The sequence below is a fragment of the Falco punctatus genome (assembly GCF_963210335.1).
Source record: "Falco punctatus genome assembly, chromosome: 13".
In the NCBI taxonomy this organism is placed as follows: domain Eukaryota; kingdom Metazoa; phylum Chordata; class Aves; order Falconiformes; family Falconidae; genus Falco; species Falco punctatus.
This window is the reverse complement of record NC_137593.1, coordinates 2,312,501-2,338,383: the sequence shown is the minus strand read 5'-3', so window position 1 is coordinate 2,338,383 and position 25,883 is coordinate 2,312,501. Positions and strand designations below refer to the sequence as shown.

Here is a 25,883-nt window from a genome sequence, read left to right as displayed (position 1 = left end):
TGAAAATTGAAAAATAAATGAGGGGGGGAATGGATGACCCACAAAAACATTCCCTTTCCAACATCATCTTTCCTCAAACGCTCATAATAGTGCTACTATGGTACCCACAGCATCCTTCACCTTCCCATCTTCAACCAGAAAACACGGTGTAGAAGAAAAATAAGTAGAGGAGCATATTTGTTTCTCATGTGCCCACTACAGAGACCAGATGAAACGGGTGTGGGATTAGTCAGCGATCATTATCACCCTAAAACAGATGTACTGCACAAGCTGAAATTCCAGGTGCTAGAAAAAGCAAGAAACCCAGCACCTCTCGTCTTCTACCACGCTGTAACGACCTCACTAGTGGGCACACTCTAGAAGTACATCCTTCCATGGACTGGCCTCCACTGCCTGCCCATCAGAACTGCAAAATGCCTTTGGGCTTTTACTGGCAGAGAAGTCCCCCCAACAGCAGTACGTATGTGGCTACAGCAGGGACAGAAACGCTCCCAGGTGTGAACTACTACCTGCTTAGAAACGCCAGACCGGGACACACAAACCAACATTCCAACTCAACATAAAGTACCTTGTCCAGATGCTTGAAACTGGGACTTGAGACATCATTAAGTACTAAGGCACTGCTGAAGCCAAGGTGCACGGGCTACTCTCCAGTTTGTATTTACAGCTAAAGTTAAAAAAAAAACAAAAACAAAACAAAAAACATTCCCTTACCAAGACACTGGCCAACATCATTGCTGAAGTCTAAGTTGGTCAGTTAGAGGTTTGCTAGGAGATGTGAGACCTAGACCATGTAAAAATAGGTGTACGTTAAGACAACCCGCTGGCCAGAATACAATCTAAACCTGTTAGCATGGACACCAACTCCTGCTGCTCTGCATACTCCAGTTTTGCACCAATTTGTCCTGATCAAATACTCATGTGAGCAGCACCAAAGTTTTCTAAGTTTGCGCATCCTCTCTGCCCTTCTCTCCCTCTGCTGCTTGCGTTGCCCCAACCTTTCCCTCCCTCCACGCTGTCCCCTTAATGTACCTTTTAGCTGCCTCGTACTCTTCACTCTTCCACAACTTACTTCCTTTCCCCTCAGTTTTACCCACACTTCAGACGGAAATCTGGAAACTGCAGGTGAGGAACATACAGGAGCCAAAACCAGAACTGCAGGGGGGTACATCGACAGGAGTGAGAAGAACAGAAACCATTCCCAAGGTAAAAATCTGCTCCGTATTTCCAAAAAGCAACTGCTCATCTTCTGTATTTTCATACTGACACACTAATTAACAGAAACACTGCTAAGAATACTGCTTATAGCACTTGGTTTTCACTGAAACAAGCAGCTAGGCACAGGCTCAACTATCATCAGTTTTTAGCGTGAGTTCTTTATATTAAAAACTGTGATAGCACAAGCAAATACAGCCACCACTGCCTTCCTCTGCTTCAGGGCTGTATAAACACATGACAACGTAACTGACACATTATTTAATCTCCACTGGCTGTGGGTAACGACCCCCAGCCCGAACACAGCTCCAGTCCAACAGAGCCCTGTGCGCGGCTGCTCGGCTCAGGTGGGACCAGTTCAGGGCTTCAAGTGCTTGTGCTCTTACAACACAAATGTGAGTAACCCTTGTTTCATAAAGGGCTGAGAGATCCGGGGCTGAGTCCTCCCTTCATGTTTTCTTGCCTCCAGTTGATAGCAACAGAATCACAATTTCACCTGGCTCAAAGAGCCTCATCGTTATAAAATCATTAATATTTTGCAGAGAAGACTCTCGAAGAGCTTAAGATCAACAGCATGAAATGCTCAAAGCCTTCAAGAAAATACTCTGATTAAATTGTTTCATTGGTATTTTAAGAACATGAAGGGATACACGATGGCTTAAACAAAGAAGCATGCCCAGAAATCTTAAATAATAAATTACACTGTAGCAACAGAAAGGGAACTAAAGGGAGGATCTGACACAAAAGCATACGACTTGATTGTTCGCATGAGCTGTGTTTTGAAGTTTTTCTTTTTTTTCTTGCTAGGGTAATCAATACAAGTAATATGACAAAGGACACATTTTAATTATTCTTGCCTTTTATTCAAGACACCATTTTGCTCTTTCCCATGTATCACAGCGTAATTCTTTAATAAGCTTGTGGCAACATGGCTGAAATCATCGTCTGTACATTTAATTCAGTATGAACTTCCCTTGCTTGTGCACATCGATTCACATTTGGAAGAGCATTAAATAAAAGTCTAGCTTTTCATTTTAAAACAGAAGGCTAGAGAAATATGTATGTATCTCTCTGTGTGTATAAATAACGTATACATACGGCTTATATCTGCCAATACACTGTTCAAGTAAACAATAAACACTGCCTCAACCGTTCTATCCTTTAACTGTTCTTAAAAAACACCCAGGGTGATGTTTTAACTCATGACTCAGTCTCTCTCTCCCTTTCACACTCTTTGGTTTAGGATCAAAAGAAGATTGCTGGTGCTTGTTCAGGTCTCCCTACACAGCTAAACACCAGACAAGGAATTAGGAGTTTTAAATGCTACAGGCAAATATAGCTCTAGGCAGTCAGTGTAAGTTTATTCATCACATATTTGGGAGATTTTTTTTTGCATGAACTCTCTGAATGCACTCTTCCACTGTTATTATGTGAAGCTCTTAGAGCAGACGATGTGAGGCTTCTAGCTAGCAGGTACTTTTTTCAAAGGGAAAACTCTCATTTGTCTTTAGATAGAATTATTAATACATATAGTATACTACCTGAAGTAGCTGAGAGACTGGAGCTGTATTCAGTCTTTGAAACAATTCTTTTGAACGAGTTAATTAGGGTGCTGTTAGAGGGAAAAAGTGTGTTTCACTGCCAGGATGGGCAATATCCTTCCACAGACAAAACACAGCAACCTTCCCACCCTGTTGTAAGCTTATCCTGGCTCTAACTCCTGCTATCACGTTGGTACAATTAAGCAGATTTGGCAGGTATGGAAGCAACTCGTCCAAAGAAACATTATTATTTCTAATGCAAAAACAATCTTTATGCCCATTTTTTTCTTTTCTTCACACCTCTGACTTTTATATTTTTTTCCAAGTCCATTTGCATGCTTTTCCATTTAAAAACATAAATAAGTTCTGATATCTACAGGTAGCAGCATCCAATGAATGGATCCATAGCAGCATCCATCACAGCAGAGTCAGCTGTGAACTGTGAAGACCACAGCATGTGACTTCCCCCGCCCCCCCCCCAAATGAAGCAATATAGAACAGTTTTTAGAACATCTAGAACAACAGAACATATTAAAAAAAAATATTCTCAAAATGCTGAGAAAACATGGATCGTTGAAGCTATCAGTTTTCGAAAGAAATAAGGGAATACCCATCCTAACCTCTTCTACAGAGCACATGATTAATCAGATTTTAAAAAGGAAATGAAAACAAACAAAAAACCTTTTCGGATAGCCAAACACAAAAAAACTTCTCAAAATAATAGTACTTACAGCATTTTAAAAGATAAAGCCATCCTATTATTACAGTAGTTTAAAGTCTGCTTTTCAGTAGCATTATTACAGGTCAAAAATATTGTCATACAAAACCCTTTCAAAATAACCGAAGAAACCAGACACCCCCCAGTACACTTCTTAAAAAAAATACATATATTAACATTTCATAAAACAAAGAAGTATGAACAATAAGAAGAAAACCAGTAATGTCTATTTTAATAGAAACTCTTACTGCAGTCTCACAAGTATGAGAATTCCTCTTAGGTCACAGAAACTTCCCATTAACCGATAGACGGTCATCCCTATAAAAAGCCTAACACAACTGCACCACTGGGGGGGGGGTGGGGGGGAGTCTTTGTAAACATCCACTACTATATTTTAAGATTTATTCATTTGAGACCTCATAATCACCTCTAAATCTAATGGGACACGAATGCATTTCATCACAGATGAAAATCTTCAGCGACTGCTAAAATGAAAATAAAAAAATTATTACAATCTAGTAGTTTGGCTTGCAGCATGCATTAATCAGAAATCATAATAAATCCGCATGCTTCTTCAGACAGCACATTAGTCAAACAGTTTTGTATGATAACGACATTGACTAATGGGCTCAGAGTTAGAAGGGTCAATCATAAACTCATCAAATGCTTCATTTAATTTCTTAATTTGGACAAACACAATTTGTTTATGGGAAAGATATCAGGTGTTCTTGAATGAATAATGGCTATGAAACCAAACTCCATTAATCAGCTCTTGATTACAAATGACTCTGAGATTGTTTGTTCTAATTTCATTCATTTGGGTCAACAAAGAAAGCATGAGCAAATGAAACCACTTGGAGAAAATGGCACACTTAGCTCTCCATATTTTACAAAGTTGTGATAATATTCTTTTGATAACTGTAAAACAAGAATTGTATTGCCCACATTAACTACTATTCTTGTTGCAGGTGGAAAAATTACTGTACGAGATTGACAAGATCATGCAGGCATGCAACAAGATCTTCAGGTGCTGGACAGCCGTACTTGTGAATTCCGAGCAACGTGCCCATAGCTCAGGTTTTCCTGGAAGGACGAACGTGAAGAGCACAAAAATGGCAGGTCTGGATTTCCACTGGCTGTGAAATACTGCAAGCACAATTTGCAATTGCAATTAAATGTCTTCAACAAGTAGGGAAGTAAGCTTAGCATAACTGACGGGGAACTAAGATGGAAAAAAGGCCCCTGGACCTGTCCATACCAAGATTCACAAATTCCTGCTGTATTTTTGAGGCTTTAACATTTTTAAACCCAGCCTGTATTTCCACACACCATTAGCCTTCGGGAATAATTCTGCGCTTTGTTACTGTGAGGAAGAACAAAAGAAGTTGATCAACATTTTTTGGCAAGAACTGGGGCTGTATGCAGGAGGAACCATCACTGCCACCGTTCAGGGCGCCACGTTTGGTGTGACCTGCCCGGCAGCCCCAGCCCCGCAGGCCACCATGTCCCGCGCTGAATGCCACTGGGGCCAGCCCTGCAGGCACCCCAGCCTCCTGGTGCCACCCCGCCTGTGCCTCCAGCCAGAGGGAGGATTTCCTTTGATGACCGGTGTGGTGAGATGCAAATTCCAACAACCAAAATTCCAACAACCAAAAGCCCATCTCTCGATGGAGATACCTCCACGTTCCTCTGCTCCACGACCGAACGGGCTGCAGTGCACAGCATCAGCTCTAACCCCATCAACACCTGGTTCTCAAACTTCAGGCATTTGGGGCAGTAGCAATGGCAGAAACAGAAATATTAATCTTTGTTAAAAGCCTGCCCTTTTCTGTGTGGACCTAAATACGATAACAATAGCTCGTTCTAGATCTGCAGTTCAGGCGCACATCGCCACGGGGGAAGCAAAGGTGCTTCTGGATGCCTCAAAGCTCCCTCCCGGGGGACCAATAACAGCAGACAGGGCGCTAATTACAGCTGCTGATCTCAGTCTGCAGCTGAGGAGGAAATGAGGATGACGTGAGGCCAAGCTCTGGGCCACGGGCTTCATTCCTGCTCCGTCACGGGCTCCTGTGGCTGTTGGGAAGTCACCGAACCCCCTCTGAAGCCGCCAGCCCGCCTGCAAAGGGCAGCGCGAGCACAGACCCACGGACACCTACCTACCCACGGACAAGCACCTCGGGAGCAGGAGCAAGCCCTGCTACAACCGCCTCCACACTCAAAAACCTGCGGGGTGCACCGTCAGGAGAGGGAGGATGAGCAGGGACTTTTCACTCCTCCCTTCAGCAAGCTGGGCGAGCGGCCCTGGCACACTGCACACCTGGAAATAGAGGGAGAGGCCCTCAACGTTTAAACACACAACTGGCGCCCACCAGCTAGAAGGCCCTTTTGTGGGCATTCATGCTATAGAATCCAGGCTATAAAACCCAATTGTTATTGATGCAGAGTGTCTCCATAACATAACACTTGCAGAAAATCTAAACCGAATGGTGGTAAATATGCAAAGCTTTCCAGGGCGTACTGTCATGACCTATCTTAGGGACACACCTTGCGGCTAATGATTTACCAACCGCAGATCAAAGCGGGCACCTATACAGAGAAGATGGCACAGCAGATCAGATACAATATGAGAAATAAATATTTTGCTATCAATATTAAGTCATAATGTCTCCCAAAAGGCATGCTTCAACAGAAACTAGCTGCACCACCACATATGGTTTCTGCAGCCAAAACAGCGTATAATTAAATTACTGGGCAAAGTTGCTAAATATGAATTGATATAAAACTTAAGCTAACTGAAAAATTGTCTTTGACTTACGATCAATAGCAGGACTGAAAGATTCATCTGCACATAATTAGCACACATATTTGCATCAAAATCATGTATACCATATGCTACAATATTACTGAAAACCCATTAGTTATAATGTAAGCCTGAGAACTTTTGTTTCTTGGTAGCACACACAAAAAAAGCTCTCAGATAAAAATCTAACAAAAATTACTTCTAAAGGCGATAAATGTTCATTAACTAATAAAGTTACTGTAAAGTCTACTTATGGGCTCTGTTTTACATTATGACTTCCCTACATTAGAAAATACTCATGGCTTCTTAAACTACAAAAAAATATACATTCTACAAAAATGGTTCAAAGCATTATTATTTTTTTTAATCTCTTGTAGGACCCTAAGAGGTTCATGAACTGAATGGCTTTTAGACACCAACGCAATGGTATTATAAATTGCAAAAGTGAATTACTTTCTTTCAAACACATTTTATTCTTTACCCAAATTTGTTTAATTAGAAGTCTGTATTTTTTCAGCAATCATGAAAATGAAGTTGAATTAATTACTGAAGTAATTATTGATTAATCAAGTGTTTACTTTGCTCACCAATGACACAAAACAGCTGCACTTCAAAATCACATACTCTGTAAGGATAAGACCACTGGTATGTTGTAAAAGTAATTACCTGGAATAATGATTCTTTTTTGTTTTTTTTTTATAGATGTCACTTGGCATGCAGAAAGTCTTATTTTTTTTAGTACTCTAATGAGATTATGTAGTTTTGCCAACAAATTAGGAGCAAGTAATTTATGAAGAAATGTATTTAATGCCCAGCTGTATAAGCACTTGTGCAGGGCTATGAAGCTCACTGGTGTAGATGGCCCAGGTGAGTTCAAAAAATTTCTGCATCTTTTGGAAATTCAGTTTTTAAATACCTGGAATTCTCATAAAACACACAGTATAGAAATTAGCTACCATAAATTTATTCCAATATATTTTCTTGATTTTTTAAAAATTATTTCATTCCTGTATCACTCAGGTTTGTTTGAAAGCGCTCTTTCTGCCAATGTCATCAACTAAATAGTTTTTGACACAGAAATCTGCTGAGTAGGAAATCAGCAGTTGACCTAGAAACTGAGTTCACTAACTCCGTAATTAGATGAGTTTCCTAAATTAGCTAGTTTTCAAGAATAGGATAAAATCTTCCATCTTCAAATACGTACCTACAGCAGATGGTTATACTATGAAATTTTTGAGAAATCACTCTAACCTGGGGATGTGCATCAGCCACGGTGACGCTGTCTGAGCAGAACTGAGCAGATGAAAACAAAAAAAATAAACGTTTCACCAAGAGTCGTGAACTAATCTGTTGAGGACAGGGACAGGGTTATAGACGGAAGAATGAATGTCCAGACCCTTACAGGAAGGATGAGCTCACTGGGAGCCCTGAAGCCCCAGAAGAGGTGACCCTTTCCTGGAGGCACAGAAAGGACACAACCTTCTAGAACTCAAGACGGACAGAGCGTTCCGTACGTCAGGTGGCAGCAGAGGGGGATGGGACTGCGCAGCCTGCCTGGGTGATCCCGTAGGCATTTCACAAGTGCCATTCCAGTATATTTACCTTTGAAAGAACTGAGGCAGGGAACAATAACAAACTTCACAGACTGGTGCAGATCCACTACAGATCAAAATTCCCACCAGCGTCCAGAGGTTTGTAGGCACTGAAAGAACCACCACCCTTCCTCTACTTACAGCAAGAGGTCTTCGCCGAATTCTTCAGACATCACAAGTTTTGTTAAGAAATAAGCATTAAGCTTACTTACTAAAATACAGACCGGGAACATTCATCGATTTTTTTCAAACTGTAGTCTTTCATTAGTCTATATATTAAGCAAACCATATTCTTGAAAATTAATTCTTCTACTCATGTCTAGGCTCCTGGAATATAAGGGGAAAAAAATCAAGAAGATTTCCTCTACTAAAGAACACCTATCTCTACTGTGATCTTGCTAGTACAAAGCTTAAAAAACCTAGGATGAGGCTGGGTAGACAAGTCTGTGAATGGGAAATACAGGTATGTAAACATACTAAGGAGCATACAAAATTATTGAGAAAAAGGTGCAAAATTTTTGGATGAAACTGCAGTTTTATTTATAGTGATCCTGTGGAAGGAAGAGATTAAAAAGATCGTCAGAAGGCTTTTGCATTGCCTTAAGCACTTGATGACCCCTCTTCAAAATCAGGACGCAACAGAAATCAAGGTTCTTGTCTGCCTACAACAGGTCAGATTTAAAATGGTGTTAGCAAACACTTCCAAGCAGTAATTTGTGCCTATAACAACTTTTTTTTTGTGTTGAACAATGTCCAAAGAAATTCCATGGTATCAGCTATTTTAGAAACTCCAAGAAAAAAAAAAAAATCACTGTAGACCCAATTGTTGAAAACACATATTCACTGTAGAAGAATAAAATGCCCTATGAACTTCCTGTGTTAAGTTCTTCCTTAAGTTTCTGCTTGATCGTCTGGCAGAAAAGTACTTCTGAAGGACTAAGTTTCACTTTGGGGGTTAACAGAGCGACACAGAGGAAGAAAAACAGGTAATGAAATCCACAGATGTGGTTTCTTCGGTTTATCTCCAATAATGAACAGAGAGAAGTGGGGGGAATGTTCAGGCATCCTACCAAAGCCTCTACTAGTTTAGTTCTAAGCGTTCAGAAAGACAGGGAAAATATGACATTAGGCTGACGAACATAATTCAGATTTGTTTATTGGTACCCAAAGGACCAGCATGTTCAGTCTCTCTTTCAGAGCAGTGGGAGAAAAACATCACCCAGGTCAGACACAGCTGGATAAAAGCAATACTCTGCTGTTACTCAGTCATTCAAAAACAGTCATAAAAATAACAGTCCAAGAAACTTGATCGTTATCTCTTTGCATCCTAATTGGCACGCATGAAAGGATCATCATGTATGTTTGCATGTCAATTAGGAAGGCTGCAGATGGGAGGAAATCTATCTTACATTAGTTTTTTGCAATTCACAAATCAAGACAGTACAGTTCCACGCATTTACTTATTTCCTGTATTAACCGATGCTGAATAACCTCTCTGTTTAGCGCAAACCACATTTAGCCGGTTAGTCACTACTGCCGGCTCAGATCTTGATCCGTGCCAAACGCTATGACTGTGGCTGTGGCTGCCCACCCCTGTACCAGTCAATGCCAACATGTGCAAATAATTATCTCAGTGTTTGTAAAAATCTGTCATTGAGGGTGTATCACGTTAGTTATGCCTCACACGTATGTTTTCAGAACAATTTTTATCTTTCCTCCACCCACCTTCCTCTTTATTTCCCTCCCAAGTTCTCGGTCTCTTCCTCAAGCTTTCCGTACCACTTGCTCCTGTGAGGAACCCAGAGAAGCAAAACAACAAAACCTTCCAGCCCTGCCCAAACCTTGGCCACAAAGCCAGGAGAGAACACGGAAAGAGCATCAAAGTGACAAAGGCATTGAAGAAGCAAAACCATAAACTGCCATTTCTACAAGGGGCTACAAGCAATTAGTGCGTGTTGATGAAGGCACAGCAGCAACTGGAATGACAGCTGCTCCTCAGATTTCGGGAAACGTGGAAAAAGTTCTGGCCTCTTCAGGACACCCTTGCAAAGCCAGCTTCATGAAGTCCAACCCAAAACTTCTTTTAAAGCACTTATTTTGTGTTCGTTTTTAATGCTTTAAGAGAGCACAATACAGATTTAATCTTCAATAACCACGACATGCTATTTTGCAGCCCGCAATAGAACAAAACCCAGGGTCCTGATCCTGTGCCCAAAAGCCACCTCGGAGTAAGGCAGCAGGAGGCATCAACCACAAACGCTTGCTGGAAGCAGCAAAAGTGACCGAGTTGCTCGCGGTGGGACGGGGAGCAGCCACAGCGGTGCTCTGCACCCTGCGCCCGCTGCCTGGGCTCCTGAGGGGCTGGAGCTGCCGCCTCGGGGGGTGCTCAGCCGCTGCAGCGCCCAGAGAACACACGCTCGGACCCAGGTCTTGCTGCTTCGGCAGTGTTTGTGCCAGGAACAGATTATTGGCCATTCCAATTCTCCTTAGCTTGGGGTTCAAGAAATGCTGCACAAAACACCTTTAAAAAACATTTTATGCACCTACATCTGTGCCTGTCACGTAGAGAAAAGGCAATTCCATGAGACATCTGTGCTCGCAGAATTGAGATTTTTATATAAATAGAAGTAAAATTCAATTATCCAAAGTGTTGGTAGACACTACCCAAAGCAACTGTTTGATAGAAATAAGAATGTTAGATCAAATCAAACTCAGCATACCCCCACAGTAACTATATTAATCTCTTTTTCAATATTCAGCAACTCTTAAGCTTGTTATAAATTCAATTTTTTACAATTTCTGGGGAAGGCATTATTTAAAAAGCTACTTTTACATCCCCATGAAACGTGTAGAATATTTCATGTATTATTTCATCCTTTGTGCCTATATACCAACACGTTATCCATCCTTCTAAAATTGTTTGCATAATTAGAAATTCAAACTAAGGCCATCAAGTTTTCAGTGGAAAGCACAGAAACAGCAAAACTAAATGTAAGAAAAATATAATCAAAATGAGAAATCCATAAACATTTTATAAATTTGGCATTCAAAAATAAGCACCATTAAAAGGAAATTTTTCATAGTTGTTGCCACCTGCCTGCCTTACTACTTTGCATAGCTAGAAAAGAGCAAAACAGAGGCCATCCTATTTAACTAACCAGTTTTTATTAAAGTAAAAGAAAAGCAAGATTCTATAAAGTAGCAAGTGATCCTATTAGTTCCACCAGACTAAAATCATACAGTCTACGTATGTGGTCCTTTCAGCCACATCTGTTATGAGCCATTTTGATACCAGAAAGTAGAGAATATTTGCCTATTTATTTATCAGGCACCGAGTGCAAATTAGGATTTTTCTCCCCAGTAACATGCGTTACAATGGGCAGGTTTAAAAAAAGGCAGTAAGTGTTATAAACCACTTGCATTTTCACAACAGCTAAGGCCAAAGTACTTATTCTATTCAATGATTTCCTCTTTAAGGAATATGTAAAATGCAATAACGATGCATGGTACAAAATTAAAGGGAGCAATCTGATAGTATAATTCAAAGATAATGAGTTAAATATCCAATATCCAGAACTGCTGCCAAACAGATCTGATAAACGTTAAATGCTTGTTATTTGTATTCATCAATTTTTACCGCATATTGCTAATGTCACATTAATGTCTCCATTCTGAAGGTTCCTTTAAATAAACTCTGTCAAGAGTTCTTTGCACAAAAATGCCCTATTCTTGAATGCTCTTTCAGCAATAGATTGAAATGCAGATGCCAAAAATAGATCAGTCACTTATTTCAACTCTAGACCTTTGAAAATCCAGATCAATTGCCTTTTGTCATCGTCTTTATATGGAGAGTAAGAAATTTCTGCTTATCACCATAGAAAAACTTTCAGGCTGCTTTGGTAAAGGGAGCAATGTTGATAGTTTGAAGCGCCCACATGCTATTTCGTATCAATACATTTGCATTTTGGAACACTCATCCCTATTTTAATCTTCATGAGAAAAGATGGGTGCCATCCAACAATTTACAGCACAAATTAACCGGCTTTAGAGTTTTGGGTTTTCTGTTCAGCCTACGGGTTCAGCAAGGCAGGGTTTGGAGCAAGGCAAACTTTCCCCTTAAAATTAGCGAGAGGAGCAAGCAAACGCCTAACACAAAACCCCAGCTCAAATCTTCCGTGCTTCTTCGTCCCTCAGTAATGAAGTCTGGGAAAGAAATCACAGACACCCAAGTGGTTTGGCAACTGTAAGTGACAGAAGCTGAGCTAAATCCTCTGTTTACACTGGGGATTAGCCGGGTAGATTGTGCGCCGCAAACTGAGCTGTCGATGGTCAAGGGAACCTGCTCCCTGTCAGCCCGTGGGGCAGCGGCACAAAGCCCGGTCCTGGTAGGAAGTGACCCATAAACGTATCCCTACGAAGGATTTATACAAAGCCAGTCTGCCTCATAGAAACTCCATATGACCATTAACTGGCCTGCAAGGCCTGCCAGGAGGCCTAATTACAGGTCTACAGAGCCCAATAACAAAAGCTGAAGAGCTTTAGCCTAGGGATGATCTGCTTTATACTGACTTGAGAGAGTCCATATAGAGTGACAAAAAGAAAGAGGTTTAGCTTTAAAATTCTCCCAAGAGACAAAGCATTGTAGCTAAGTCTGGAAGGCCCACATGCAACATACTTCAGATAGGCTTAAACATACCACCCTCTCAAAATTAACATTCAACTATTGCCTGCTTAACATCTGCTCAAACATGGCACGTTGCTGCGATATTGTTCGAGGATGCTAAAAGGCTTCCTTGCATCGCAATATCAGCGAGGGTCGCGCTAATATAGATTTATAGCCGAGACCAACAACTTCCACCGAATGAGTTTTTACAAACAAAAAATCGGTTGCCTTTAAAAATTAAAGTGGACTGCTTTGGTATTTTCAAGTATTGCACTGCTTAATGAGAACAAAGATCCTGGCACTAATCTACACCAACAAAGAAAAAAATCATTTAACAAAGCGCATTGCGAATTCAGTGTGAACGAAGGACTTGGAGACAAAACTTCATGACAGCGCTAGATTACCTGAATATAAAAATGGCAATCTTCCCCTCCTCCCCTCAGAAATACAGGTACGTATTTTTTATTTTGCCAGCTCTCCCACAAGGAGAGACCAGAAGTCACAATTCCCATCCCCCAAAAGCACAAGTGAACAAAAATACAACTCCAATTTAAAAGAGTCTGGTTTACTATTTGCTGTCTTTTGGTTTTCAGAGATATCAGTTGTTATTTCCTAAATTAATACCTAAGTTAGATTCTAGAAGCAGATTTTCTCCAGATACTAAACATCCCCTGCTCCTGCTGAGGTGGATCAGTCGGCCACCGGACCTACCTTCCCTAAAATCAAGCATCGCTGGTGGTGAAGAAAGCAACGAAGAGCAAAGGGACCACAATAACGTACCGTTAACTTTCTTAAACTACGGCCATTGTATTAGAACAGGACTCAGGAAAGTTGACACACTGAAAGCACTTTCAAAAATACATATTCTGTAAATCCATAACGTTAGTAGAGTATTTCAATATACCACCTTTCATTGCTTAAAAAGCCACAGGGACAAAGCCATGTAATTTCCATGTCAATAGGCTGATGTGAAGGGGGGGGGGGGGGGGGGGGGGGGAAGAAAAAAAAAAGAAAAAAAGAGGTATATACAAACACTTTTAGACTGGATATTAGGAAAATTTTTTTCACAAAAAGGCTTTTCAAGCACTGGAACAGGCTGCCTGGGGAAGTGGTAGAGTCACCATCCTTGGAGATATTTAAAACACACGTAGATGTGGCACTTAGGGAGGTGGTTCAGTGGTGTCCTTGGCAGTGCTGGGCTAACGGTGGGACTCGATGACCTTAAAGGTCTTTTCCAACCTGAACATCTCTATGATTTGGTCATTTTCAGACTGAGAAGGCAACTCTAACATGTAAATATTTTACTGAAACACCAGAAGAAGAATAAAGCAAAACAAGGACTATCTAAACCTTTTTGTACCTAAATTCTTTTGGAAATCACACCCCTTAGGAAGTGCCTCTTCTCCGTAGCTACTGCTGCTGCCTGCAGTACCTGGAATGCAAGCTGGGCTAGCCCAACGCACGTCAACGGAGTGCAACAGAGTGCAACTAGCTTTTGGGCTGACACTTCCTATGCTTGGAGGAAGTGTTGGGAATTCCTGCTATCAAATTTGAACAAAACATCCTCAGGCATTCCACTCTCTGATAAAGCAACAGCCCAAATGCCTTCTCTTAAAAAATGTGCACGGGTATTGCATACGAATGCGTGTTTGCTCCTGTGCCCCGTTTGAAGGAAGCACCTGAGCTTAAGCCCCAACATCAAACAGTTGTCCCTGAATTCTATGTATGTCCAAGGTACTGAGAGAAGTTTCTAGTGAAGCAGACATCAACAGTAAAGAATTGCTCGTGAGTAAGCTCAGGTGGTGTGACCCTTCCCACCCAGGCTCCCAGCAGCCTGCCAGCCAGCCTGCCACCACTCCTTAGCTACGTTTAATTAGTCAGTATAATTCATTAAAGCTCCATTCTAATACCATTTCCAGCACAGACAAATACGATAAAAAATAACTTCTCCAATCAATTTGCAAAGTTGTATCGTTACTTTCAGGCGATTTCTTTTACCCAAACGAATGCCCAATAGCACCCGCGCCCCAGCAAACCTGCGTCCCAGCCTCTCCTCCCTTTGTCCACACAACCCCTGAACCTACGGTAGCAGCACCGACAAAGGGTACAGTGGAATGTAGATATGCGACGAGGCTAAACAGAAGGGAAATTTAAGTAGCAAAATAGAGAAATTAAATTTAAAATATCATGAGGCTATGGTTGGAACAGCAGATTATCAATTCAAGCAGTAAGTAAAGGTACTGCTGGAAGGCCGTGAGCAAATGGCAAAACCCACCATCAGCCTGAATTTAAAGTTCGGCTGCTCTTACAAAAAGCACTAGTATTTTATAGACAAATTTGCTTCAGTTTCTGCACATTGCCATTTGTCCCCTTACACCATTAGGTACCATTCGCTATATTTGTGTTACGTTTATCCAAAAGCATTTTCAGTATATTAAGAACAAAAAAATTTACTTAGTAAGAAAAGTGAATTTTCTATAGATTAATCCCTTCAAAGTATAGTAAGACATGGAAACCTTCAGAATGAAATGAGCAAATAAATCTGAATACAAAGAATACAAAATAGCAAGGTGTTTGATTATCGCGGGAGAGGGGCTATTAACGGCACGGCAAGGGCAGGGCAAGGGGAGTGGGAGATGCCAAGAGAGATGAACACGGGACCTGCCCAAAGGCCTCTCCAGCACTTGCTGGTGATCCTAAGCCACTGCGGAAGGTAAAGCTGGTCTGTTTGTCCAAACCACAGAGGAGCACAGTACCAGTAACACGTAGGTAACACATTCTGAATGCAGCATGGCTTTTTTTTCCTCGCTTAGTGGGACTGGAACAACTCCTACAACGCACACAGCCAGGTGTTCTTCAAGTTAACTCCCAGGTTTGGGATGGATCCTGTATCGAGTGTTGCATACGCAAACAACAGCTTTGTTCGCCATTACTAAAGCACAGACTTAAATTTACATTATATTCAATTAAATCACACAGCATCGTGCTACAACAGCAATAACAATTGACCCACTGATTGTGAACTCCTTGAAAAGCTGTTCAGTAATTCTCCAACACAGATTTCTTCTTTTTTTTTTCAAATTAAAGGTGAAAAAAGTGATTATTTTGCAATAAGTAAACACACTAAAAGATATTGAAAAGTTATTAACATTTCCAATGCTCCTCTCACACCAGTTTACTAAAAATTCAATTTAATTAACTGAATACAGGACTGGGGGAATTATCTCATAAATGCATGAGATTACCAAGACTTAAATAAAGCCAGGAAGGAAGTTCTTTCTTTATTTTGCATGGTAAGAGAAACAAACAGATTAACTGTCTTCAGTTATTTATTAACAGCTTGCAGCTACCTTCAGTCTAAGTTTCAGACTTCAATTGTGAATATTTAAATTTAACAATGTCATAGACCTTTTATATGTTTTTGGAAATTTTGGGGACCCAGGTCATGATGATATACAACCCATAGATATCTTTTGTACGTTTCACAGGTGTTAAATTTAAAAAATGTGCTGTGATAGATGTGAACAGTATACAGAAATTGTGCTTTTTTTAGGTCAGTGCTGTCACATCTATTTTATAATTATATGCTTCAAAGATTTATTAAAAGTTATGGAGAACAATGAATGCATTTGAATACAATACAAAAGGCTTGATGCATTTTTGAAAAAAATATCAGTGATATGAGAAGATGCATATTCCTTAAAACAGAAGGCTTCCATAAGGGGAAAAAATTTAAAAATGGTACTTCTTGGAAATTGCTTTTTATAAGTTAAAAATTGATACATGAGAGATGAAAGCTGAACTAAAGACAAATACCTATTTATTATAATGCATGTGAAATGCTTAAAGCTTTCCTTTTTGTGTGATAAACTGACAAAGTTTTAATGGGAAAATAAAACTAAAATACAGAAGTTAATTAGGGTTCCAAACCTCAACACAGACTAGCACTTTAGAGCATTAAATCGTTATTTTAATGATCTGCAGACAAATACAAGTACCTAAAGAACCCCCAGTAAGTGTTATATAAAAGGATCAGTATTAATTTACACATTTATTATAATTACCATAATCCTAATACAGCGTAAGGTTCTCGAGCAATGTTTTCACAGCCATAGGGCAAGGGCGTCACAACACACGCAGCTCTTGCATATAACCCCGTGGAGGCTGGGCGAGGGAGTACAACCCTCGCCCCGCACCCCACGCCGTGCCACCACGGGGCACGTCACCCCCCGGCGGCAAGGAGCGAAGCGGACCCCTGGCCAAATTACACCAGCGGGCAGCTCCGCAGCAACATCCAGAGGGGAAAGCCCGAGCAGCGCCCGCCAAAGCTGCGTGCTGAACACTGTTAGATCAGTCAAAATAAACCAAATGAGTGGAACTCTCATCCACTTGGGAACAACCATGTCTCCGAGCTTTGATGTGGGCTTAATACAGTACTTGCAAAAAGGGCAGGATAAAAGGAATTATCTTCTCATCTTTGGTACAACAGAGTCACAGAACGGTTTGTGTCGGCAGGGCCCTTAAAGCCCACCTAGCTCCAGCCCCCTGCCCCGGGCAGGGCCACCTCCCCCCAGCCCAGGTTGCCCAGAGCCCCGTCCAGCCTGGCCTTGAGCCCTGCCAGGGACGGGGCACCCACAGCTGCTCTGGGCAGACTGGGCCAGCGCCTCCCACCCCCACAGCACAGAATTTCTTCCTTTAACCTGACTGTCCCCTCCTCCAGCTGCAAGCCTAACGCTTAAAAGGGGTCTTCTGTCACTACAATAGGACAACACTTTCTTTAAAGTTTTAGACCTTCCATCAAACTACTACAGGATTCCTCCAATTTTTATTTAAAATAAATATAGTTATTTAATCCAAAATTTTAAATACTTACAAAGATACGTATCTCACCTTCCTGCTTACTAGTGCTCATCTAAATAGGAATCCTCTCTGTAGAGGACTAAGATGTAGACCAGTCTCTTGATCTGAGCCTTTCGGAAAGCTTGCTACACACGTCAGCTACCACTTCAAATAAATACATATGTGCACTAGTTCAATTCAGTGCTAAAAAATAAAGAAAAAAACCCAAATTTTTGAGAGCACAGAATAAAGTCTCAGTAGCAGCAGCAGCCAGAGGACAAACAGGCAAAGTCTGATTGCTGGTTCTCAACAGCAAACAAAAATTACTTATTTTTATCTCCTTAAAGGGATTTACTAAGTACCAGTGATGATGCACGCCAGCTTCATCTTACCCAGAAACTTAAGGGAGCTACGGAGAAAAGGACTTAGCTTTTGCCAGATAGGAAAGGATAAAATTATTATCTGATATTACAAAACTTTAATACATTTTTGAAGAATATAATTTTATTTATAATAGCAACACTTACCAGCTGCCTCAAGAACCAGCTGTAATCTAGCTTTGGCCTGTTCAGCAGGAGTCTGAAAAGACAAGATTTACAAATCTTCATAACTGTTTGCACATTCAACACGCAAGGCCACAGGTCACCAGCCACAGCACTGCTGTCACCAGCGGGGAGCCATGAGCGGCTTGGCGCCACGTGCCACCCAAAGCAACTTGCAGACCGAAATGAGTAGGATCATATTTGACTTCGAAATTCACCATCAGGTGAATTGACAGAATTGGCAAAAAATACCATCCCCATTAGGCAGCACGGTGGCACCCATGGCAACCAGAGAACCCGCGGCCGTGGCCAGGCTGAAGCCCACCTCCAGCTCCTTCCCCAGCTCCCAGCAGCAAATCCTCCCCAGCTCTGGTGACCCCGTTACACAAAAACACATGGCTACATAAGCATCCTCAAAACGTGGGTTTAATATGATTAATATGGCGAGTTTTTCACACTTCTTCTGTTATCTGTTTTGATTTTTTTTCCTCTCCTTAAGGTATTTCTTCACATCTGTTAGGTTGAGGAACATATTGTTGGCTGTGTACCCACTATGCTAATTATTCCAAGTGATGTTTTACTGTGTCCAATGTGCTTGCCATCCCTCTAATTTTGAAGCCACTCAAACGTTTTCACAGTTAAATTTATACACAAACCACATTTGTCACGGAGTTCAGAAGTTGATTATTTCTGTAAGCATCTGAAAAGTTTGGGAGGTTTCTGCTCTGCACTAATAACAAAATGTGATGGAAATTTTTAGTGTCATTGTTCCGCTTTGAAAACTCTTCTAAACAGATATTGCTCATAGAACATTTTTTCTGATAACCAGTCTAAGTTTGGCCCCTTCCAGTTTCACCCCATTAGCCATACAAATATTAATCAAGGTAATCAGGCAAAGCTCTCTGCTATGAATGTCCCAACTGGCGATGCTCTATAGCTTTTCTCAAAATCGCTTTCAACCAGAGACATCTCAGATGGCATTGTGCTCGACCACACGTTTTTAAAGCAGGATTGATGTCATATTACTATAAAATGTAAGCTGTATAAAATGGCCACCTTCTGCTAATTCATAAAGAAACACTATCTGCTTTTTAGGGGCTTATTTTATTTGCTTATTAATCCTTTGTCTTACATCACGGCTACACTCATTAAGAGAGGCTAACTGATGATGAAGAACAATTCAGTCTCTACTGCAAGAATTTACAGACTGCTCCTTCCATTAGCATGCAATACACAAGATGTTAAATTAATCTGCAGACTGAAAAAGGAAATTTAAATGAAGATCCAGATTTTAGTTGTAGAGAGGTCTAGTACTTTTAGTTTAGAATTTTGCTACCTGTTTGCACAAATCCAAACTTACTGGGCAAAATTTATTATTATAACTCCTATACCAACGCTACCATTAAAAGTTGACTACTACTCTTGATGACAGCAAGAAAAATCCTGAAAGTTATTGTAATAATATCTTCAAATTTCTTCCTCTTGCAATGAACTAATAACTACAATATGTTTTGGCATATTAAATATTTCACTAGAGGAAAAAAAAGGAGAGGAAGAAAAAGATCTGCTTTCCATCCAGAACAAACCTGGCCAACCTACTGAGTTTCAGAAAAACGGTACTTGGATTTGTGGTTTTTCCATTCCTGTGACAACTTTAGATTAAAAAAAAAAAATCATGAGGATTACTTCAGTATGGCAAAATATTGCAGTACAATTTAGCAGAGAAGGAAAAGTGTTTGGTGTAAAATACTGCCCACGCTCACGTCTTCATGTGAAGAGTCCAAGTCTCTGCGTATCCCCTCTGGCATCAGGTGGGTTCTGGCATCCACTAATGCTTACAGTGCATTGAATCAGTTTCCTACATTAATTTTGTCCATACTGTAATTAAGTGTTTGATTAAATTAACTGATCCACCACCCCCAGCACAAAGGGCCTAGCACCGTCTGGGCGAGTGTCTCAAATGCTATGGGACCGGTTGTGTTAAGAGATATAATTTTCTATTCTTATAGAGCAGTTATTCAGCTAGATATTTAACAGAAATCCCTGGATCTCTCAAATAAAAGGTTTTCTTCTTTTTGGACATGGAACAGCCTGTTTAGCAGTACCGACTAGAGGAAGAAAGGTCCATTGACAATTTTTAGCATATTCAAAGCCCACTGTGGCAACATCTAGCACTGCCACACCAACAATAATTCCCTGAAAGAGCAAATACTAAAGCAGGCTCCAGAGGGAAGAGAAGGGAGAACAATGAGCAACAGCACAAGGGATGCCTCCCAGCACTAAACATGAAGCTCCAGCAGTAATGACAGAACTCATCCCCCAGCTTAGAAACACTCCACACAACTCAAAATGTCTTTTCCCACTCCTCTCACGTAGGTATGAATAGGTCTTGTCACTACAAGGTAGACCAGGCTAAAATTCTTCCTTTACTCTACAATATCCCATCGGAAACTGCACACGCAGCTGCTTTGCAGGCGCCTTCCCCTTTGCCCTGAAGGCAACCCCAGCACTAACTGATAATCCTGCCAGGGACACTGGCATGTCTGTGCCACATGAGAACTTGGTACAGATGTCTTTCTGTTACCAATCAATATGCCCGAAACCATGAATGGAAGAAGGGTTCTTAAAGAAAAGGTGACTAGCTTGCCTCCAGAAAGCTTTTATCCAACTGGTGGATGAGGCCCGTGCTCTGAGAAATTAGACATTAGACCCCCAAACAAGCCGTTAGCGATGTGTAAGAAAGGCCAGCTACCGGAGGTCAGTATTGATTTAGAAGACCATTAAGTGACAAAATTCAGAAAGACCCTCAGGAAACTTAAAAATGGTGAAATGATCGGTGTAGGAAACATTAAAATAAACCTTTATATTTCCCTTACGGTCTTGAGCATAACACAGACAGAAAAGAATTCAAAATTGTGTTTAAAAAAATAGTACCAAGTATTTCTAGTAGCAGCTGATGTAGGTGACCACAAGCGGTAAAAGGAGGAAAGGAATTCCTGGACAGGCACACTGTAAAATGACATGAGGCATGTCAAGCATCCCCAACAATAAATTTTATGTGTGTCAAAGAGTGTCTGGCAACACACTGGAATTATGCTTTAGATTAGGATACCATAAAACAGAAATATCATGGGATTAATTGTTATTAACATTTAAAGCAAAAATTTGATCATTTATATTCAGTTTTGAATGCAAACTTTTTTAGGAAGATGTAGCACATCCTTCTTAACTTGTATTCCTCTGCAGTATATCTACTGCATCACACTGCTACTGCTTTCATAAACAGTATATTTTTTAATTAAACTGCCGTAAAACCAGTTTTATTTAAGTACATAAAGTTATTTACTTAAATAAAGTTATTTAAGTAAATAACTTTAAATTTGGTGCTTATCGCGTAATAAAACACACACAAGTTGCTTGCCACTACTAGCTACAGGGAGCAAGTGATGTGCTTGATGGGCAGCTTCAGACATGCCACCAGTGTCATGTTTTGCTTTCAAAATATTCAATTGCAAGAGGGATTCAGCTTTTAAATTTTAGCAAACGAACTAATAGGTTTGAAACAAGTACTTAGATACAGCGACTAGATTTTATTTTAAAAACCTTTCCGCTACTTGTGATGCATGATAAACATTTTTTACTGAGAAAAAAATACTCAAGTAAAAATACGCTTGAGAACATTGAGGAAACAATTTGAGAAACGTTAAGTTTAAACAGAGAGTCCGAGCTTCTGTTTTGGCTACGGCTGTGACTGGAGCAGCACACGTGGCTCTTGTCGGTGCCAGAAAACATCACGTTACCACAGGATTCAAGCAGCTCACCTGCGCAGTATTTTGCGATGCGATGCTCTCTTACCTCATCTTGATGAATATGGAATTTTCATACAGAACGTGTCCCTGGTGTTTATTGTCTGTGCTAAAATGGGATATGTTCAGTTCCTCCTGTTCATCGCTGTCCAACGACATCGGCTGGGTATAATTTAACTACAGGACTTTTCTCTCTTATAACATCTCCAGAAAAGCCTAACAAACCTCTGTGTGATACTGATTGATTTTTGCGGGTTTGGCGGTTTTTGTGGAGGTTTTTTGTTTGTTTGTCTGTTTGTTTATTTGCTTTTTGGTTTTGTTTTGTTACACAGATTTTTTACCTTTGCATTTGATAAAGACAAAAATAGTAGTCCTTAAACCCTCTGCAGCTCCACCACAGAGGTGGGTGACACCCCCAAAGTCCCATCTTCCCGCAGCAAACAGGCTCAGTGTTCCTTAGCTGGCAGACACACGTGCTGCCTGACATTACAGTTTAATATTCTACTTGCAACAAGGATGTAGGCTACTACATTTGTTTAACAAAAATAGTCAAGTTCATAATTTAAAAAGATTTTCTACTTACTGATAAAACCAGAATTTCCTGCAGATGTTATATTACATTAAAAACACCCTGAAGCTATAGATCTCCTAACTTGACAAGCTTTTGTTTATACCAGCCGAAACATCTTAATGTTACTTCTCCCTCTGCCCCCGAAGAAACGGTTTGTGTCCACATTTCTTCCTGAAGACGACTCACAGCCTCGTGGCCAAATGCCACTGTAACGGTGGCAATATGGGGTGTTCCTGCTCATAGTCTGGGCATGGTATGAGCACACCCACGTACAGCAATTGAAAACAGAAAATGAGTCATAGTTGTGCCTAATGTAGATCATGGATTCATTCAGGTTGGAAAAGACCTTTAAGATCATCAAGTCCAACCGATCTCCTCAGCAAGATGTCATTCCCCCAGGCTCAAATTTATCTTGATGCAAAAGTATACAGTAAAACTCCAGGTTAAAAAAAAAAAAAAAAAAACAAAAAAAAAAAAACCACAACAAAATAAAACAATACCCAAAACACTTGGGAAATCAACGCTGATTAAGAAAGCCTATATATGATTTTGAAAGCTGAGCACAAACCCATCCTCCCATTAACTCCAGCCTATCATCATTTTCCCGGGGACGCCTACCCAACCTTTCCCTGTGCCTGATGAGCTCCAAGAAAGGTTAACAAAGCCTAACAAGAAAAAGAAAGAACAGTCGCAGGAGCGCGGAGTGCGGTAGAACAAAGCCTAAGCTGAGGCTGTGCTTCGGTGGGCACGAGAGGGGAACCGCTCTGCAGGGGGAAGGCAGCGGCCCCGGCGGAGAGCACGAGGGGAAGGAGAGGCTCTGCTCAGAGCAAAAGTCACCACGGTCACGTGCTGGCTAAATGGTGTCTGCACTGAAAAAACAGCCCCACACCTCATCAGTCGATTCAAGCTCCTCAAATGCACTGATGCAGTACCTTGGAAAGACAAGCTGATGTTTTCACTGAAGCGCCAAAAGCTTTTAATTAAAAAGCCCTGCATAAGAAAGGAAAAGTAGTAATCAAGGCACAAAATAACCAAAGGCCACTTCTCACAGGTATTGGCAATTGCTGCCTGTTCCGTAATAAAGTGGAGACTGGCTTTACAGCTGCAGTAGGGATCTGGGAAAGACGTTCAGTGATGGCATTCCATCAAATGTACAGGTAAATACAGTACTGAAGGGCACAGGGGACTGACAGGCTTAACCAGATCAAGTGATAAGAGCAGCACAGGATGGGGTGAAATGCAATGCTGCTCCATACAGAGCCATGCCCACCGCCCCACTGCTCACCCACCGTCCTGCATTCTCACGGAACAGCACCCATTCGGGAAAAAAACAGTTTAGCATCTCTGTGGGCTGCTAAAAGGAGACCTCAATGTATGCCAGCAGTGAGAAAAGACAAGGAAAAACTGTCAAAAATTAAACAAAGGGGATAGATATTATCTATCCATTATCAATTTTATCTTAATATATTCTGTCAGTGGCCCGCCTTCACCTGAAATATTGTACATCCCAATTCTAGTAAATCTATCTCAACAGAACAAGAGCAACAAAGAACCCTAACCACGGCTGTCTTTGAAATGACGCTTGATCAAATTAGGGAAAAGATTATGTGACATGTTTGTTTATCATGGGAATGGCTGGATTCCTTTTCAGTCATTTATTCCTTCATAGGTGATTAAAAGAAAAACGACCAAACTTATCAAAGAAACTGAAAGAACTTATTTGTATTAGAGAATACCTCACAGGAGCGTACCATATTTAAAAAAAAAAAAAAAAAAAAAAACACCACAAAAAAACACCACCAAAACCAAACCAAAATAAAAAGAAACCCCAAAGCAGATAGGCCACGATTATAAGATTGTAAGTTCTTATTTTCTTACATGAGCCAAAGCAAATAGAATGAATTTGAGTGTGGCAAATTCAAAATTGACAAAGCAACATTTCTTCACATTAAAGAAAAAATCCCAGACTTCATAATATGAATTAATGAAACATAATAAGCATATCTGGCACTACTTGAATTAAACCTCCACATTTTCAGACATAAATCAGCTTAAATGATTGAACATTAAAATGATATTTATGTCTAAGTCAGTGTTTCTGCTCTGATCCGATCGATCAGTAACACCCAGACACAGGCTGTGGTAGGACTAGTGTCCTGACCTAACAAAAAAACTGAACCTTTGAGAAACTGTGGAAATGTATAAGTTGGGAAAATGTACCCAGTAAGAGATGGTACTCATTCTGTTCACTTTACAAACAAGTAAGGTATCTGCCAGTTCACTTCCTGCCCAGAACTATCTTTCTATTATATACAATAGACAAATGAGAATTTGGTTTTATTACTACCCAGCTGACACACTACCTATATGAAAGTTTTCAGCAGCTAGAAATGAAACACACAAAAAATTATATTTACTGAAGTTTTACACTACTACTACAGAGGAGGATGAGGATGAAATTGGGGGGAAAATAAGAATTAAGAAAAAAAAGTAATTTGAGGAATTGTCAGGCTGTTTACAATCTTCAAGCAGCACAGTAGACAACTATAGATACTAAGCAGCAGAAATATTTTTTTAATTGCAAAGTCCCTGGTATTTTCTTAGATTAGATAAATAGCCTGCACAGGTGCAGAAAAGATTTTAAGCTCAAGAAAGAGCTCATACTCCATTTCCTAAGAATTTTATACTGTCTATGGACCTCAGTTTAGTGGTAGCTATGGTTTAATCCAAATTACTACAATGTTCCATTACAGCATTGAAACAGAATGGAACAAAAATTTTGATCTTAAATTTTTCAGACTATACAATTATCAAAGCATGATAAATATGAATTATAAGTGGAGAAGGATCATGTAAAGCATGGAATAATAGCGATATCTGTTCATCAAACATACAGATGCTTTTGGTACTCCCACACAAAAAAAGGCGGCAACACCAGCAACATGCTAACTTGGAAAGGACAATCATTATCCAAAAAAAATAGAAGAGGAGCCAGAAAAGCTGTTTTTCCCTTTAATGTATGTAAAGGCCACAGAAAAAATATGACTAATGATGAAGTGAAAAGTACAGCTTAACTAGCAACACACACACCACACTAAAAAGCTAATCAAGCAGTATCTTGTTGATGGAAGAAGGCTCTCCCAGCCGTAGCCAGGAAAAAAAAATAATATCTCTGTACCTTGACAGAAAGGTCTGGAAAACTTTTCCAAGCTGTACAGACAGCCCTGTTCAGTCCTATTCCTCCAAGACTACCGATTTATCAAAATTGGGGAGGAAAGATAACAAAAGCAAATCATTAAAATTCAGAGCCCAGAGAGGAAAGACAAAACTGTTGGCATAACTATAAAGTCACAGCTCTAAAGCTGCTAAACAACTTAATGGAATGTTAGAATTTTCTGTTAAAATACAAAAGAGTATTTTGACTACATGCTTTTTGTCCAACTGAATTTTCATAGAAAATTGAGATCAAAGGGGAAAACATATTATATTGTCCCTAAACATAACAGACACTTTGACATGTGCCGTATCTCAGAAGCATAGGATTCAGAAAATCCTTTTCCTTCTGTCATCCAGGACATAAACGGCCATTAAAGCGT

At 40.4% G+C, this 25,883-nt stretch overlaps 1 protein-coding gene across 2 annotated transcripts in view; it reads right to left on the bottom strand.

Annotated features, from left to right (window-relative positions):
* Positions 1-25,883, bottom strand: part of RSRC1 (arginine and serine rich coiled-coil 1) — a 167,833-nt gene that overhangs the window by 56,005 nt on the left and 85,945 nt on the right. For both annotated transcript variants that reach the window (XM_080410302.1, XM_080410303.1), the window contains one exon: positions 17,896-17,947. In XM_080410302.1, the coding sequence (XP_080266428.1) occupies positions 17,896-17,947 (52 nt within the window). The remainder of the gene's footprint in view (positions 1-17,895; positions 17,948-25,883) is intronic.